This window comes from Plodia interpunctella, chromosome 1 (genome assembly GCF_027563975.2).
Source record: "Plodia interpunctella isolate USDA-ARS_2022_Savannah chromosome 1, ilPloInte3.2, whole genome shotgun sequence".
Lineage (NCBI taxonomy): Eukaryota > Metazoa > Arthropoda > Insecta > Lepidoptera > Pyralidae > Plodia > Plodia interpunctella.
This window is the reverse complement of record NC_071294.1, coordinates 1,165,722-1,180,443: the sequence shown is the minus strand read 5'-3', so window position 1 is coordinate 1,180,443 and position 14,722 is coordinate 1,165,722. Positions and strand designations below refer to the sequence as shown.

General features: G+C 35.3%; 1 protein-coding gene across 2 annotated transcripts in view; it reads right to left on the bottom strand.

The window, feature by feature from the left end:
* Dyrk2 (Dual-specificity tyrosine phosphorylation-regulated kinase 2) overlaps positions 1-14,722 on the bottom strand; it is a 64,608-nt gene that overhangs the window by 36,467 nt on the left and 13,419 nt on the right. Inside the window, exon 1 of one of the 2 annotated variants that reach the window (XM_053750892.2) lies at positions 13,736-13,882. The exons of the other annotated variant lie outside the window; for it this stretch is intronic. Within the exon in view, the coding sequence (XP_053606867.1) occupies positions 13,736-13,768 (33 nt within the window). The 5' untranslated portion in view covers positions 13,769-13,882. Of the gene's footprint in view, positions 1-13,735; positions 13,883-14,722 lie in introns of those variants that run through there. 2 annotated transcript variants of the gene reach the window in all.

The following is a 14,722-nucleotide window of genomic DNA, read 5'->3' as shown; positions in this document are numbered from 1 at the left end:
GTAAATACGCCGATTGTAATACACAAATTATTAAAATTTTCTGGAAGATATTTGTATAAAAATGTCGGATATATAAACCTTGATGTGATAAATCAAACAATAAACGCCGTAGTCATGCAATGTGATAATTATAGTACTGTAGGGAAGGAAATTCAACCTATTCATGTATAAGCAATTAGAGCAGGTCGCAGATGTGTCGCGTTGGGTTTTTTATGTTTTATCATTAGGCAATAAATACATTATTACATATTTACTATATAGTATAAAACATTGAATAATTAAAAATCGCTTCCCTCTGTGTGTCTGTCCCTATGTATGTATATTTAAAACTACGCAACAGATTTTGATGCGGTGTTTTAGTTAAGAGTGATCCAAGAGCAAGGTTAATGTGTATATAAGTACGCATAAATAATATTGTACCTGTACGAAACTGGGGCGGGAAATACATGAATCAGTTAGTTAACCAAAGTGCTGAATGCTAAAAACGAAATGTACAAATTTACCTAAACCAGCTATTTCTGTAAAATTTTAAACTTTATCTAAAAAGTACTTATAATCCGGTACATAAATGCTTAGCTTAGATTATTTCTATGTCAATTAAAAATTTCGCATGTCCTAGACGGTACCTTTACTGCTCACAAAGGTCGAACAACGAAGCCTTACACAACTGGACACGTACGTCCTCAGAGGTGAAATTTGTGCAACATGACGTGGACATGTCACGTGCGAACGTGGCCACGTGCCCTGGGAAGTAGTCGGGAGTTCAGAAAGAAGTTTTTATAAGTAATCATTTAAGTTCTAAAGAATTGAATTTCTATAAAAAAATGTCTTATAGAAATTCAATTCTTTATTTATATCGTAAACTCGCACAACGCAACAACCGTTTTCATAAGCATCATTCGTGGCATTTTTAACACTAACACTCTCCGAAAAGAGGTGTGTAAATTTTGTAATTTAGCATAGATAAATAGGTACATATCCACAAACTCCCACTCCGTGACAAGAAGTAGCATGCGACAAAACGTTACGACATTTATAGCGCACGCGAGCTAAACTTTTATACCGGCTATAATCAGTTTAAACCGGAGCCTATTTTCCGAATGCAAGGCTCGAGACTACGAGACTGGAGACTCGCAGTCAGTGTCAGTTTAAGCTAAGTTTTCAAACTTTTCGGCAACTTAATTTGCATTCGTGTCCGCATTGCCGACTTGCCTCTAGCCTTTTAGGTTTAGTTCGATAGTTTCAATTTTTTTTTTGTTTTTGTCATTGTAAGTAGCGCAGAAAAATGTGGTCGTTTTTAAATTAACTTATATTTTAATGGCTTTTTTAATTTAGATTTTTTTTAAAATCTTAATTTTGTGTTTTAATGTAAGTCCGATCGAAGTGCATTACTTATGTAGATTTATACAATGCATGTGAAATAAATAAATTCTCATAAAATTAATTGTATTGTCGTGGAGAAAAATAAAGTTTATTTTTATATAAAACAAGGTCTTTTTCTTAAATGAAGTCTAAAATTCTGTTGATCATTAACAAATACACTCTTTAGTTCAGAAGACCTAGTGCGAAACATACAAACATGCAGAACGTTACACGTATCATTCTATCTCTTTTTCCCATCTCTTGTACGCATCGTTTAAAAAAAAGACAGAACATAAAGTGGACACAATGTCGTGTATATATTCTTATTTCATAGTAGTTCCCCAGAAATCACCAACAAACATTGTAATGACAAACAGCAATGTTGCCATCAACGACACTAATTGGTATCGGAGTAGTACCGCAGTCGTGAGCAGACGTCGTAAATCCTTTTTATGGATTTATCATTATGGTTCACGGCTCTGTAGGGACGGACGTGTGTTGTCCAACGTCAATGGCGTTGACGTGACTGTTCATGTTGTCATTTCGTCACTGATATATCCAATAAACTCTTAAGCAAGTGAAAGGGGTGTAAAAAGACATTCACGCGGGTGAAACTATTACCTGTATAAGTATATATGGTGTATGTAGTAAAACCAAAAATACATTTACATAATTTATACGCATCATGTAGCCACAACTAACGCCTAACTACAGGAAATATTATTTAATCTGTGGTCAAACCAAGGGGGTATGACATCGATCAGTAAATTCTTTCAAATCAAAATAATCTAAATCAAATCGTTTATTCAGTAATTAGAACTTCATAGGCACGTTCAATCGTTCATTCATTTCACGTCAATAATATCTACAAAGCCAAATCTTATAGCTTCAGGATACTTTTGAACCTGTCAAGCTATAAAACTACGTTCTAGTTAATAGGTAACTCACTTCTCTTTATCGTATTTTCTCATGGCTGAGGGTCGTGGTCATTACGTGGAATGAAACCCACACAACAGCATTCTTGGCATTATTAATGGACTGGTTTGCACTTGCCTTCTCCATTTCACACACAAGTTAATAATTAACCAGTGTGCAGGTTTCCTCACGATGTTTTCCTTCAACGGAAGCAGGTATTGGTCGATGAAAACTACTATACCTACATGAGTCAGATTGGTATACAAACTCATGTGGCACGAGTAGGATTCGAACGTGGAACCTTTTTAGCCACAGACGGGTGTCTCAAACATTTCATCACCACCGATTCGTAAGTGTAGGTTAGGTAGTATATTCCTTGAAATTTTGAATTGAAACTTGGATGAAATTACTGTGCAGAATTCGGGACAATAGCGTATTCCCGGTTATCTGGCAACCCTACTCGGGACGTAACAACATGATTAAATGTGTCCAAGGGATTGATAGCTTTGAACAGCCTCTGTGATCTTCATTTTAATATCATTTAGTTGGATTTTAATAAGCGATATGAAACTTCAGACAGTTTAAATTATATTAAAGTCATCTCATTCTAATTAAAGTTAATTTGAATGACGACTTTAGTCTGCAATTTTAGTATTTATATCAAAAGCAGTTTAATTAAACCTATATTATATAAAAGTGAATTATTATCACTGTAATTTTAAAAGATAAAAAAGTACATTATTATTTTTATATACCTTACCTATTTATGACAGCAGTTTTTTGAAGTTTTATAAAATCCAGCCTAGATATAATTAACTGCTCAATATTAAAATATTAACCATTTGTATAGCGGGTACATAACGTCTACCAGGGGTGCCCTATTGACCTAAATTTGACAAGGGGAAAGGTTGGCTTTTTGTATTAAGATACCTATATGATATTTGGTAGAGAGATGCAAAGTTTTAAGCTGAAACACAAAAATTGTAGTACTTTCTACTCCATCAGTAAAATATTAATCTTAAATTACATAATAGTATTTTACTGCAATCAAGAGGTGACGCAGAGAGAATTTTTTTTTGGTGCGAGTGCAATTGAAAGAAAAATAATAATAATTTAAATACACGGAAGAACATGAAATCTCGAATTTTATATATTCACCTATTATATTTATTGTTAATAATAAGTTGATAAAAACTGGAGAAGTTACGCAATGAACATAGTTGGATGGCGAAATAGTCGGTATAGACCTTTGCCCAGCAGTGGGACAACACATTAAAAATATCTATACGTTTATTATAAAGAGGTAAGCGTTTGTGTGTTTGTGACTTTGTGAGTTTGTATGTTTGAGGCTAGAATCTATAAAAACTACCGAACCGATTTCAAAGATTCTTTCACCTATAGAAAGGTACATTATCCAAGATTGCTATAGACCATATTTTATCTCAAAATTCCCAGGGGGGCGAAGCCACGGGCAACATTTGGTATTTAATAATCTGAAGAGGATTATTATTATATATTTTTCCAACGAAAACCAATGCTTCTGTCCAAAATGTTATCGAATTACATGTAATGTTTAAGCGCATTATGTGCTAAGTATATGCATTATGTTAAAGCCTTCTAAATGAAGCCTAATTACAGTATGAATAACTGTAAGCGGTTTATAACTGTCTATAAAATAAGCACGTTAAATTGTACGAATTCACGACTCCGGCATTATGCGTTGTCGAATTCTAAGCAATTGTTACACTTATTAGTCACTAGATGTTGCCCGGGACTTCGCTCCGGTGGGAATTTTAAGATAAATAATATAGCCTATTAGCAAATCTTGAATAATGTACCTCTCTAATGGTGAAATAATTTTTGAAATCGATTCGGTAGTTTCGGAGATTACCCGACTCAAACATACAAACTCACAAACGCTTACTTCTTTATAATAATAGCTTTATACTAGTCATGCCAGGCTTCATGTATGTAAAGTTCGTCTCCCCATTACTTTTTGAAATTGGTCTTCTTTAAATAAATAAATATATACGGACAAATCACACAGACTGAGCTAGCCCCAAAGTAAGTTCGAGACTTGTGTTATGGGATACTAACTCAACGATACTATATTTTATGTCAAATTCATATATAGATGAACACCTAAGACCCGGGTCAATCAGAAAATCATTTTCCATCATGACCCTACCGGGGATCGAACCCGGGACTTCTCGATTCGGAGGCTGCGCAACCGAGGTCGTCATAGAATATATTTAGGAAAGGATAAAATATATTGTACTAGCTACAAAGTGACGACAATTGGTAATGAATATATAACGTTGAAATATGTACCATTGGTTAGCACAAATTTCTTTCATCATTAGAAAGGTACATTATCCAAGATTGCTATAGGCCATATTTTATCTCAAAATTCCCACGGTAGCGAAGCCACGGGCAACATCTAGTATTTACTAATCTGAAGAGGATTATTATTATACATTTTTCCAACGAAAACCAATGCTTCTGTCTAAAATGTTATCCAATTACATGTTTAAGCAAATTCAAATTATTCAAATTCAAAATTCTTTATTCAATTTAGGATGATATACATCACTTATTGACGTCAAAAAAATTACTTAAACTAAGTCTACTGCCGGCTTCCAAAGCGCAAGTGAAGAAGAAGCGGCGCAACAAACTTCACCGCAGCCTTTTCTCCAAGGACGTCAATTAACAAATATAGGTCTTATATATATATATATATATATTAAAAATTAGGAGGACGAATTTATAATAAGCACATTATGTGACAACTTCATAAAAAAAAATATTAATAAATACTTTCTGTTGCTAGCAACACTGATTACTGAATAGACAACAATAAAAAATGTTTTATGATTTAACCATGGATTTAATAAGTAATTCGTACAACAGGAGTACCTACTAATTTCATGGATTTAACAGCACATACATTAAGTCTGGGTTTAACAGCATATATCCAATACTAGATTATATATTTTTTTAAATTGGCACTTGTTTTTATGTAGGAAGGTGTAGCATGTGAAAACTGATCTCAAGACCACTAAGAATGTCGAAGATTGTGTGAAATGTGAAAGTAACAAAAGTGGAATCTGGGTTCCAGCGACGGAGGAAAGAATCTGGAAAATGCTCAGATTAAATGAAAATAAATAAGAGATTCTACCTTGTCATCTAAAAATCGGACAAGGAATCCGATCCTGCTTCATACAATCCTATACTAGGACTCGAGCTGGGCTCTTTACAAGGATGTTGTAAACATTGGAGTTTGCATTGAGTTTCGTTTGACAATTCTAGGATTGTGGACATTTTATTGAAAGTCTGTACTTTCAAGAAACTAGAATTTAGGCATACAAATAGTTCTAGAGATTAGCTAAAACAAATAATAAAATTCAGCCTGCCATTGACATGTTAGAAGCTTCCACCCGTATAAATCCTTAGCTATAGGCCATTTTCAACTGTAAATATTCGATATTGTAAAAAAATATTCACGCTATCTAATCCCAGTCACTGTCGCCGAAATCAAGACACATACCGACGCGAATGAATGAACGTTGCTTAATTTGTATGAGAGCTTATATTTACCACAACGAAAAGCCAGCAATAGGCCGAAGTTTGGCAAACTGTTCGACGACACTGTGGAGCCGGCATATGGTGAATAACTATTTTACATTTCGATGGGTTGAAACACACGCCTTTTGATGGGTTAATTTAATTTAATATACGAAACTCCGTCCATTTATTGTGAGTTTCTTGGCCCTTTCCCTCGGTCAAAGCCAGGTCACGGCTGACGTCACGGCCCTAAAGATCGGATCTTGAACCAAAAAACCCCCCACCCTGGGCGTCGCACCCACCTCTCTCTTATCTTCACAAGCCAAGGGTATGCTTAAAAAAATCATTTTGAAGAATTCAAATTCAAATCATTTATTCAGAAATTAGACCTTCACAGGCACTTTTTCTCGTCAATTTTTATATTTATAGTTATTTCTCACAAGCTACAAACTACTGGCATTTCGGAACGATCACTGCTGAGAAGAAATGCCGAAAGAAACTCATTTGAACAGTGTTGGTCCCTATCATGCCAGATCGGCTTACCATTATTGTTTCTTACAATGTTTTTTTTTTCGGTAGACGGGTAGAATATAACCTGGAATAACACATAGGGTAATTTTTATCCCGGAATTCCCATGGGAGCGAAGCTCCGGGGCGCAGCTAGGGTTTTCGTAAACATTTATTGTATTATTAACGGGACTTAGAAGTCTGGCTGCGACCACGGCGACTGCAAGATCGTTGAAACGTCAGCAACATTAAATAAAAAATTTCGTACTATGTCCCGTTAATATAATATATGTTCAAATATAATATATGTATAATTCAGTATAATATATAATTCAATATAATATATGCTCTCTGGTAATGCTATTGTTGCTTATCGGCTGTTAAGCCTATTTGTCCCTTAGTCGCCTTGTACGACATCCAAGGTTCTATTCTAGAGCGGGACCACACGCCCCATCCCCCCGCCTTCCCCAACCTAATCTCCGCACCCCTATTTAAGTAAATAGGACGTTTTTTTTATTTCAATTACGCTTACAATACCATTTCCGAGGTTACCTTCTTCTTGATTCTGGTTTTAAAAATTTGTTTTATCTTGTAGACATTTCTTTTAAAGTGCTTCTTTTTTCGCAATTAATACGAAACCCCGACGAATAAAGTGACTATTTTAACAACACTTGCCTAACGTGAAATGACCACAGAGAAGAGAGAAAATTTATCATTTACACAATTACAGACTTGGAAGATTTTTCTCTTTGTCTATGGTAACAAGTCGTCCACTTCGGTCCAGCGGTCAATGCCCACTAAGCAAAAAGCCTAATTTCAATCAGCAATCAAAATCAGCCTTTTGGCTACTACTATGCCATGGACAGACAGATACACATGCACGTTAAACTTATAGTTCTGTCGTTGGGGGGTTGTATAACTATACCGGTAAATAGTTATACTATATCTACAAATGCTATCGAAGAACATCACCGAACTTGTATAATTGCCGATGCGAATGCACGAACATTGAGATTACTTTGTGTGAGTGCTTTTATTTACCGCAATTAAAAACCAGCAATGTTCAAAATGAAATATCATTTATTTTCATTAATTAGGGTACAATAACAGCAGATACAGTGCATAGTGATCAGAACAAGTCTATTTAGACGAATGTTTGCCGAATCGGTCAAGTTCAGCGAACTGTTCCGTGATAGTGTGGAACCGGCAATATAGATGATAAGGTTTAAGAGAATTGGTGGCCATTTCACAATTCAGATACCTGTTGCCTTAGGTGAAGGGTGTGGTTCCCGACCTGGAATGGCCTCTTCGTCACTGTTCAAATGTCTCAACCTGTCCTTAACTATTGTAGATTCAGGATCATCCAATCAGAGCGGATTCTATTCCCGCACACGCAATAGGATAGGTATGACACAATGTATAAATCAATTTCATTCAAATCATTTCAATTTACTTTGCACAGAGGATTGCCATAGCGGTTCAGAGGGATAATGCTGCCAGGCTTCTTGGTACCCTTCTTGGTTTTGTATAAAAATATGTCCTATTTAAGAATAAAAAATACCTATTTTATGATTTCTTCGTCATCATTATGTTTAAGTGCTAATATAAGTATTTTTCTATGTATATCCGACATTTATATTTATATTCTTTTATGTATATTGCTTAATTTTATCCGTCGCCGTTTCATGTTTCATAAAAAGATTCGTCCATACTTCGATATTAGGATGGATGAATATAGATTTATTTACATGGTTAACAGTACTCGTAAACTGTTCAATACAGTAATGACGTAACGCAGTCAGAGTTAGGCCGGTCCCAGCCCACGCTCAACCATCTACCATCGAACTACCAAATGATCCGATATAGTGAGCTGATGATTTAGCTAGATTTAGATGTGCTGCTTACACAGGAAATGGATGAAGATAATGTGAGAAAGAAGAACATAAATTCAATAATTCCCAAACTAGAAAAATCAGTTTTTTTTTTAAATCAGAGCAGAGTTTGTAATTAGTTAAACAGTACCCAGGAATTACCCTGTCAATTTTATTTCTTTTCGAGCGTGTTAATTGCTAAGACTGATATTAGATTTTATTCAAGACGCCTCATTATTTATTTAAGGCATCTGAAAAGACTTGTACCTATAAGTTTTACGACTGTTATCTATAAGATAATTATAGTCTTAAATAAAAAATAATTATTTATTCTTGTTTTTACATAATTTCTGATGACCTCGGTGGCGCAGTGGCAAAGTTCTTGCCATTGAACCGAGAGGTCTCTGGTTCGATCCCCGGTCGGGTCATGATGGAAAATGGTCTTTTTCTGATTGGCCCGGGTCTTGGATGTTTATCTATATATGTATATGTTATAAAATATAGTATCGTTGAGTTAGTATCCCATAATACAAGTCTCAAACTTACTTTGGGGCTAACTCAATCTGTGTGATTCGTCGTAATATATTTTTATTTATTTATATTATATTTTTTCTGTTTTTAATATACATGGCCATATGGCCATTGTTTGAATTTTTATCGCTTTCTTGCAAACATGTATGTTAGTAGAAAATGGTTGCCTGTAAAGTCGGTTTTACGGGCGAAGATTTTACGTGACAACGTCTTTTTACGCGCGCGTCAGACCGATCATAGTTGAGTGGGAGAGAGACGCAAGGCATTCGGCGGGCCTCTCTCTCGTTCGGTGACTCATCGTAACGTTACCGGGCGTTACACTTTTTCATAAGTGACTCCCAGCCGCAACCTAATTTAAGACGTTGTCACGTCAAAAACTCATTAACATGACATTATAATTAGGCATTAATAATTAAATTTACATGCCATTTTACCACGTTACATCTTTTACCACGTTTCACGTAAATAAATAATTTCATTTCATTTCAAGAAGAGAATGATGCTTCAAACTAAACACGTGGCTCAACAGGATATATAATATACAAACTCATATAATGTCACTTTATTAACGTTAAGTACATTTTGTAACATAAACAGCGACCGGGTACCGGAGCCAAGGACGGCGGAGTTAAGTGTCCCAAAGTGCGCGATGAAATATGTCCCGAACTTGAGAGGAATACTTTACTTTGCCCGTGCCGGGTTTTACGTCGTTTAAGAGAAATGCTCCATTGGTTCATGCCGCTCAGTTGTACCACATTGTTTTCCATGGGTTCTATATTAACGCGCGTATGTACGTTGAATCTCCATACAATTTTTGCGTTGTCCATTGACGCCAAAACGAATCACGACTTAGGAGTGAAGCCGCGCTATAAGTTAAACGAGCGAGTTATACCCCAAAGAACATACTTATATAATTCCATCCAGTTTAAACGTGATCTGGTAAAAACACATATTTCCTTTCTCTAGTTATAACCATTGTTTCCTAGGTCATAAGTTGTATTATATAGATCTAATAATCTGTTATTATTTAGCTGACAAAATGATGTTGAGGGAACCGGATGGTGCGGACCTAATGCGTAAACAATTATTGTGTGAAATTGTACGCATACACGCACGCGGATGCAACTCTAAGCCTTAATGATATACAATGAACGTGCACTATTGCGCATCCGTGTAAGCAAGGGCTATACTGAGTCGAATATTCTGTATGGCGTAGATATTCGTAGAAGCTCGTAGCGGTCTACGACGTAGACTCGTAGAGCATCGCATAACGGTAGCACGCGCTACAGTGCTACGAGCCGTAGAATATTGAATACTTATAACATCGGCCGATATGTTCACTATTGTTTTAAAAAAATATATTTTCTGAATAATGTTGTAGGTAAAATACTGTTAATGAGCAAGGTAGATGATATTTTTATTATTTTGGTTAGTACAATGATTTCAAATATATAACAAAAATAAAATCACACTTTTTTTGACACGTTCAAACGCTCCGTACTAAATGATACTCTAACGTCACGTCATCATTATCAATTAATTTAAGAACTTTGTTCTTGTCGGTGGAGCGACAACGTGTTAACGTGACGTCACTATAGAGTAATATGTTAGTGAAAAAAGTTATGTTTGTTCGATAGCTACTTTAATTGTTACGTTTATGGTGATGACTTCTTAATAAAATTTGTTTCCAAATTATAGTTATTTATGATGGCTGGTCAGTTTTTTTTTTCGTATTTTTTTTATTAACTTTCCAAACAACTTTAAATCTTCATATAGTGATACAAAGGGGACCCCAGTTTGAATTTCTAAGACTGATTCTTGAAGGCAAAATCGCTGGCAAAAGACCTCCTGGCCGCCCTCGACGAAAGTGGTTTGGTGACATAAAGGATTGGACCGGACTTAGACACAACCAACTGAAAATAGCGGCTCAAAGCCGCGAGGGTTTCCGTGTCTGACCTCTAAACTTCAATTCGAAGATGGCACCCCATGATGACGATGAAGATTCATCGCCATTATAGTCTATGTATTAACATAATGATCATTAAATATTATATATCTATTTTATCTAGAGCATACATATTTTTTTACAATTTTGAGACCTTGTGGATTTTATTTGCACGACGTAAAATTGACTTTATTTGTTAATTTTAACAAATGGTGACCTTGTGAGTCTCGAAACAAACAGATAAAGGAACGTGAATAAAATTATGTAGTAAATATAAAACACGTTTCTGAATGTATTCATGAGAGCAAATGGATTACCGCGTACGTTTCCGCTAAATGGAATTGAACCCGTAACCAATTGAATAATCGTACTTTTTACTGTATATTGGGAAACCAGTAAATTGTTTCTGGAACACACGAGTATATGTTTTTGAAGTGAAAACTTCTTTAGCGGCGTTGTGCAGTTTTTGTGACGGGTAAAAAATGTTAAACTCGCGTCAGGACACGTGACCCTGATCGAAAATTCGTAAGACGTCAAAAATGCACAACGTTAACATTCGAGTTTTCACTTCTGCCGGCACTCGCGGAGTGCAATCCTTTTCTTTTTGTTCCTTTTTTTCATAGTTGGCAAACGAGCATGCAGGTCGCCTGATGGTAAGCAAACACCACTGCGCATGGACGCTAGTAACCCGATACGGGTCACCGGTGCGTTGCCAACTTTTAAAACTAAGTTCAGCACTGACATTCTTCTTTCTCCTATCGCTGGGATTATTCCCAGTGACTGAAAGGCCTATGTCTTTCTTAATGAAAGCCATCCTATCTCGGTCTTCTGCGTTCCGAAACCAGTTTCGACCAGCTGTTTCTCTGAAAACACGTCTGAATGATATTTAAAAAAAAAAACTTCTCTCTTTAAACTTCGCATGTTCCCTTTTGGGTGAATTTCACGAGCGTTTTGAACGCCGCCGTGGGCTATCATTAGTGTTTATTAAATTGTACTATACACAGTCAACAATTTAATTACCCTATGTTACAAATAATTAAAGTACTGGTACAATGTTAATTTTAGAAATGTTTAATTTTAAAAAAAAGATTCTTTATTTAAAAAAAATATGCGACACTAATGAAACGCTACAGGCTGCTGCTTTCAAACAGTCGTGAAATTCACCCTTTTACATTCGGCGCTGTGACGTCAAAGCCGCTGAGCTTTTATTCAGCTGTGATTACACTATAACCGCCTCACTGCCTCCTTAGAAAATATCTACTACTATCGTCTATTGTCGGCCAAGGCTGTACTGTATCCCGTAGTCGCCTCGACAGCACATCAATCACCAACCTAATTTCGTTGCAAACTCGCCACTATTACCGCGCAATAGAGGTTCATCCAGGGTAACTTGATGTGCCTGTTGACTGTACAGCATCCACACCACAGAGCAGGATACGTCATACGAGTATGTCTCGTATTGTTTTGTGATGAAGCGAATATATGAAGCGCTTTGGTTATATTCAAAAGCGGAACCATTCGCCTCAAATTCAAATTCAAAATTCTTTATTAAATTTAGGATGATATACATAACTTATTGAAATAAAAAAATTACTTAAATTAAGTCTACTGCCGACTTCCAAAGCGCAGGTGAAGAAGAAGCGGCGCAACAAACTTCACCGCAGCCTCTTCTCCAAGGACGTCAATTAACAAATATAGGTCTTATACATATATTCAAAATTAGGAGGACGAAATTACATCATTATTAAAAATATCAAAATTTGAATGAACAAATAAAAAATAAAAAAGTTGTATTTCTAATAAAATTATTGAAAATTGACACACAAAAACAAAATATAAATAAAAAGCTAAATGTACAAAACGTACGTAATCATGTCATAAATCAATTACATATGTTATGAGGATACTGCACCATGCTTGTGCCAGACATTATTGTCGTTCACATAATCATCAGACTTGTAAAATGTCTTTTTACAAAGTAACTATTATCCTCATGGAACTATTATCTAAAAATAGTGATACCTTGATATTCATAAAACAGATAAACTAAAATGTGATACGTCTCGTCCTGTCAATACCATTTTTTGTAAAGTGCGATAAAGTGACAAAACATACTTTAGCATAAAGTATACTTGCTTTATCTTATTTAAGAATAGGGTTAACTTTTTAACCAATATCAAATCACCTTCCATATTTAAATTAATGTGTTTGTATGGCTGATGATGATGAGGATATAAATTTATCACTAATTTTCATCACTTCTTAACGCGGTTCTTCCTCGGTTCTTCCTCGGTTCTTCCTCGGACAAAAAAAAATTGCTAAACGTATCGGAAGTAATCCTCAACGTAGAAGTAGTTAGCAAGTAGCTTGCTAACTACTTCTATCAAACGGAAGCTTACTAATAGCCAATTTTGGCGGGATTACCGTATTGATCCGCCATTGCAATGTTTGCTATTTGGCCGACACGGTAATATAACATTTACGTATAGTTATGTAAGTACTACATTATGCTAATGACTTCCGGTTCGTAATTTAGAAAAAATATTGTATTTAAGCAATTTAATCTTCATTGAATATTATCTGAAGTGCAAAACATTTTTTTTTGTTTTTTTCGGTGTTAGAAACGAAGTAAAATTTAATTAATATTTATTTCTTAGACAAATTAAAAAAAAATACTTTCAATATTCATTTCGTCCATCAAAAGTTGTACTTTTGATGGGCTGAACAGATTTTCATTAATCATGGCTAAGAACACTCGGGATAAAATTATCTATGACATAAAAAAAATTAAACGAAAATCGGTTTATCCGTTTGGGAGCTACGATGCCACAGACAGATACACAGACAGACACGTTAAACACCCCTATTAATTTAAATTTCTATACGCAGTAAAAAACAAATTGTTCTATTATCAATATTTTTTTTAACTTCTTATACCAGCCAGTAACAAACAGTATCCACTTGCAAATTCCCGCAGAGTCAAGCACCTCTACAACGCAATGACAATTTGACAATCACACAACATTTAAAAAAAACTCACAGGCCGTTGCGGCGGCAAGCTGTCCACTCCCATTTTGAAAGCCACTGTACTTTTTACATGTGTGTAGGTTAATGTAATTTTTATTTTTATTTTTTTAGCCGCGAAGCCAATGCGCCGCGTTCGCTCCCATCCCTGGTTGGATGGATACTGCCGTAGGGAGGCGCGGTGTCAATTTTCAGTTTGAATTTCGTGATGGGAAAAATTAAAGATTTAAAAGTGTAAGCTCTCTTTCACACTTCGTAAATACTGTTGTGGAATATTCTGAAGTTATTGAACTTGTTGTTACTATAATACCATGAATTATCCTTAGGTTATTTAAGCTTATAGTAATTCAATGTCTGCCGCTTGTAGCCATTTCTGTCTAGTGACTATAGTCAACTAGTTAGATCATTTTGATGGAGAAAAAAGCAGTTTAAGTTTAAGTTAACTTTTTTTTGATAGTTTACTTGTTTCAAATAAATCTTCCTAAATAACCTAACCATGTTTTTCCTTTGCAATAAAAGAAAAATCCACCAATTCATTTCTACCGAATCAAAGAAAAATTCGGACAGAATTTTCGAATAAAACGTATCAAATGTCCATCCCTATTGATGCTGCGCGCGCCTGCCCGCAACGTCTCACACCTTCGTCTCAAAGCTTTCATGGAAAATAAGCTCTAAGTCTTTAGATTAAGGTGTATTTCTATTTGAAAAGTATAGTTATAATAGCTTAACGAGTGATGGACGTTGTGTATTCGGAGGATGCGGATATACAGACAAAAATGCCAAACGCATACATATTATAATGATACGTCTGTTTCTTCCCAAGGTCCACTGTTGTTAACTCGTCACGCTCTTGAAATCTACTTGAAATTTCTCATTAATAATCGTTAGTTTAGTGGCGTCGTATTAAGAAAATTGATTGGTTGAGTAGATAGAGCGTGAAGAGATAACAAACAAATAAACAAACAAACTTACTTTCGCATTTATAATATTAGTTTGGATTAGA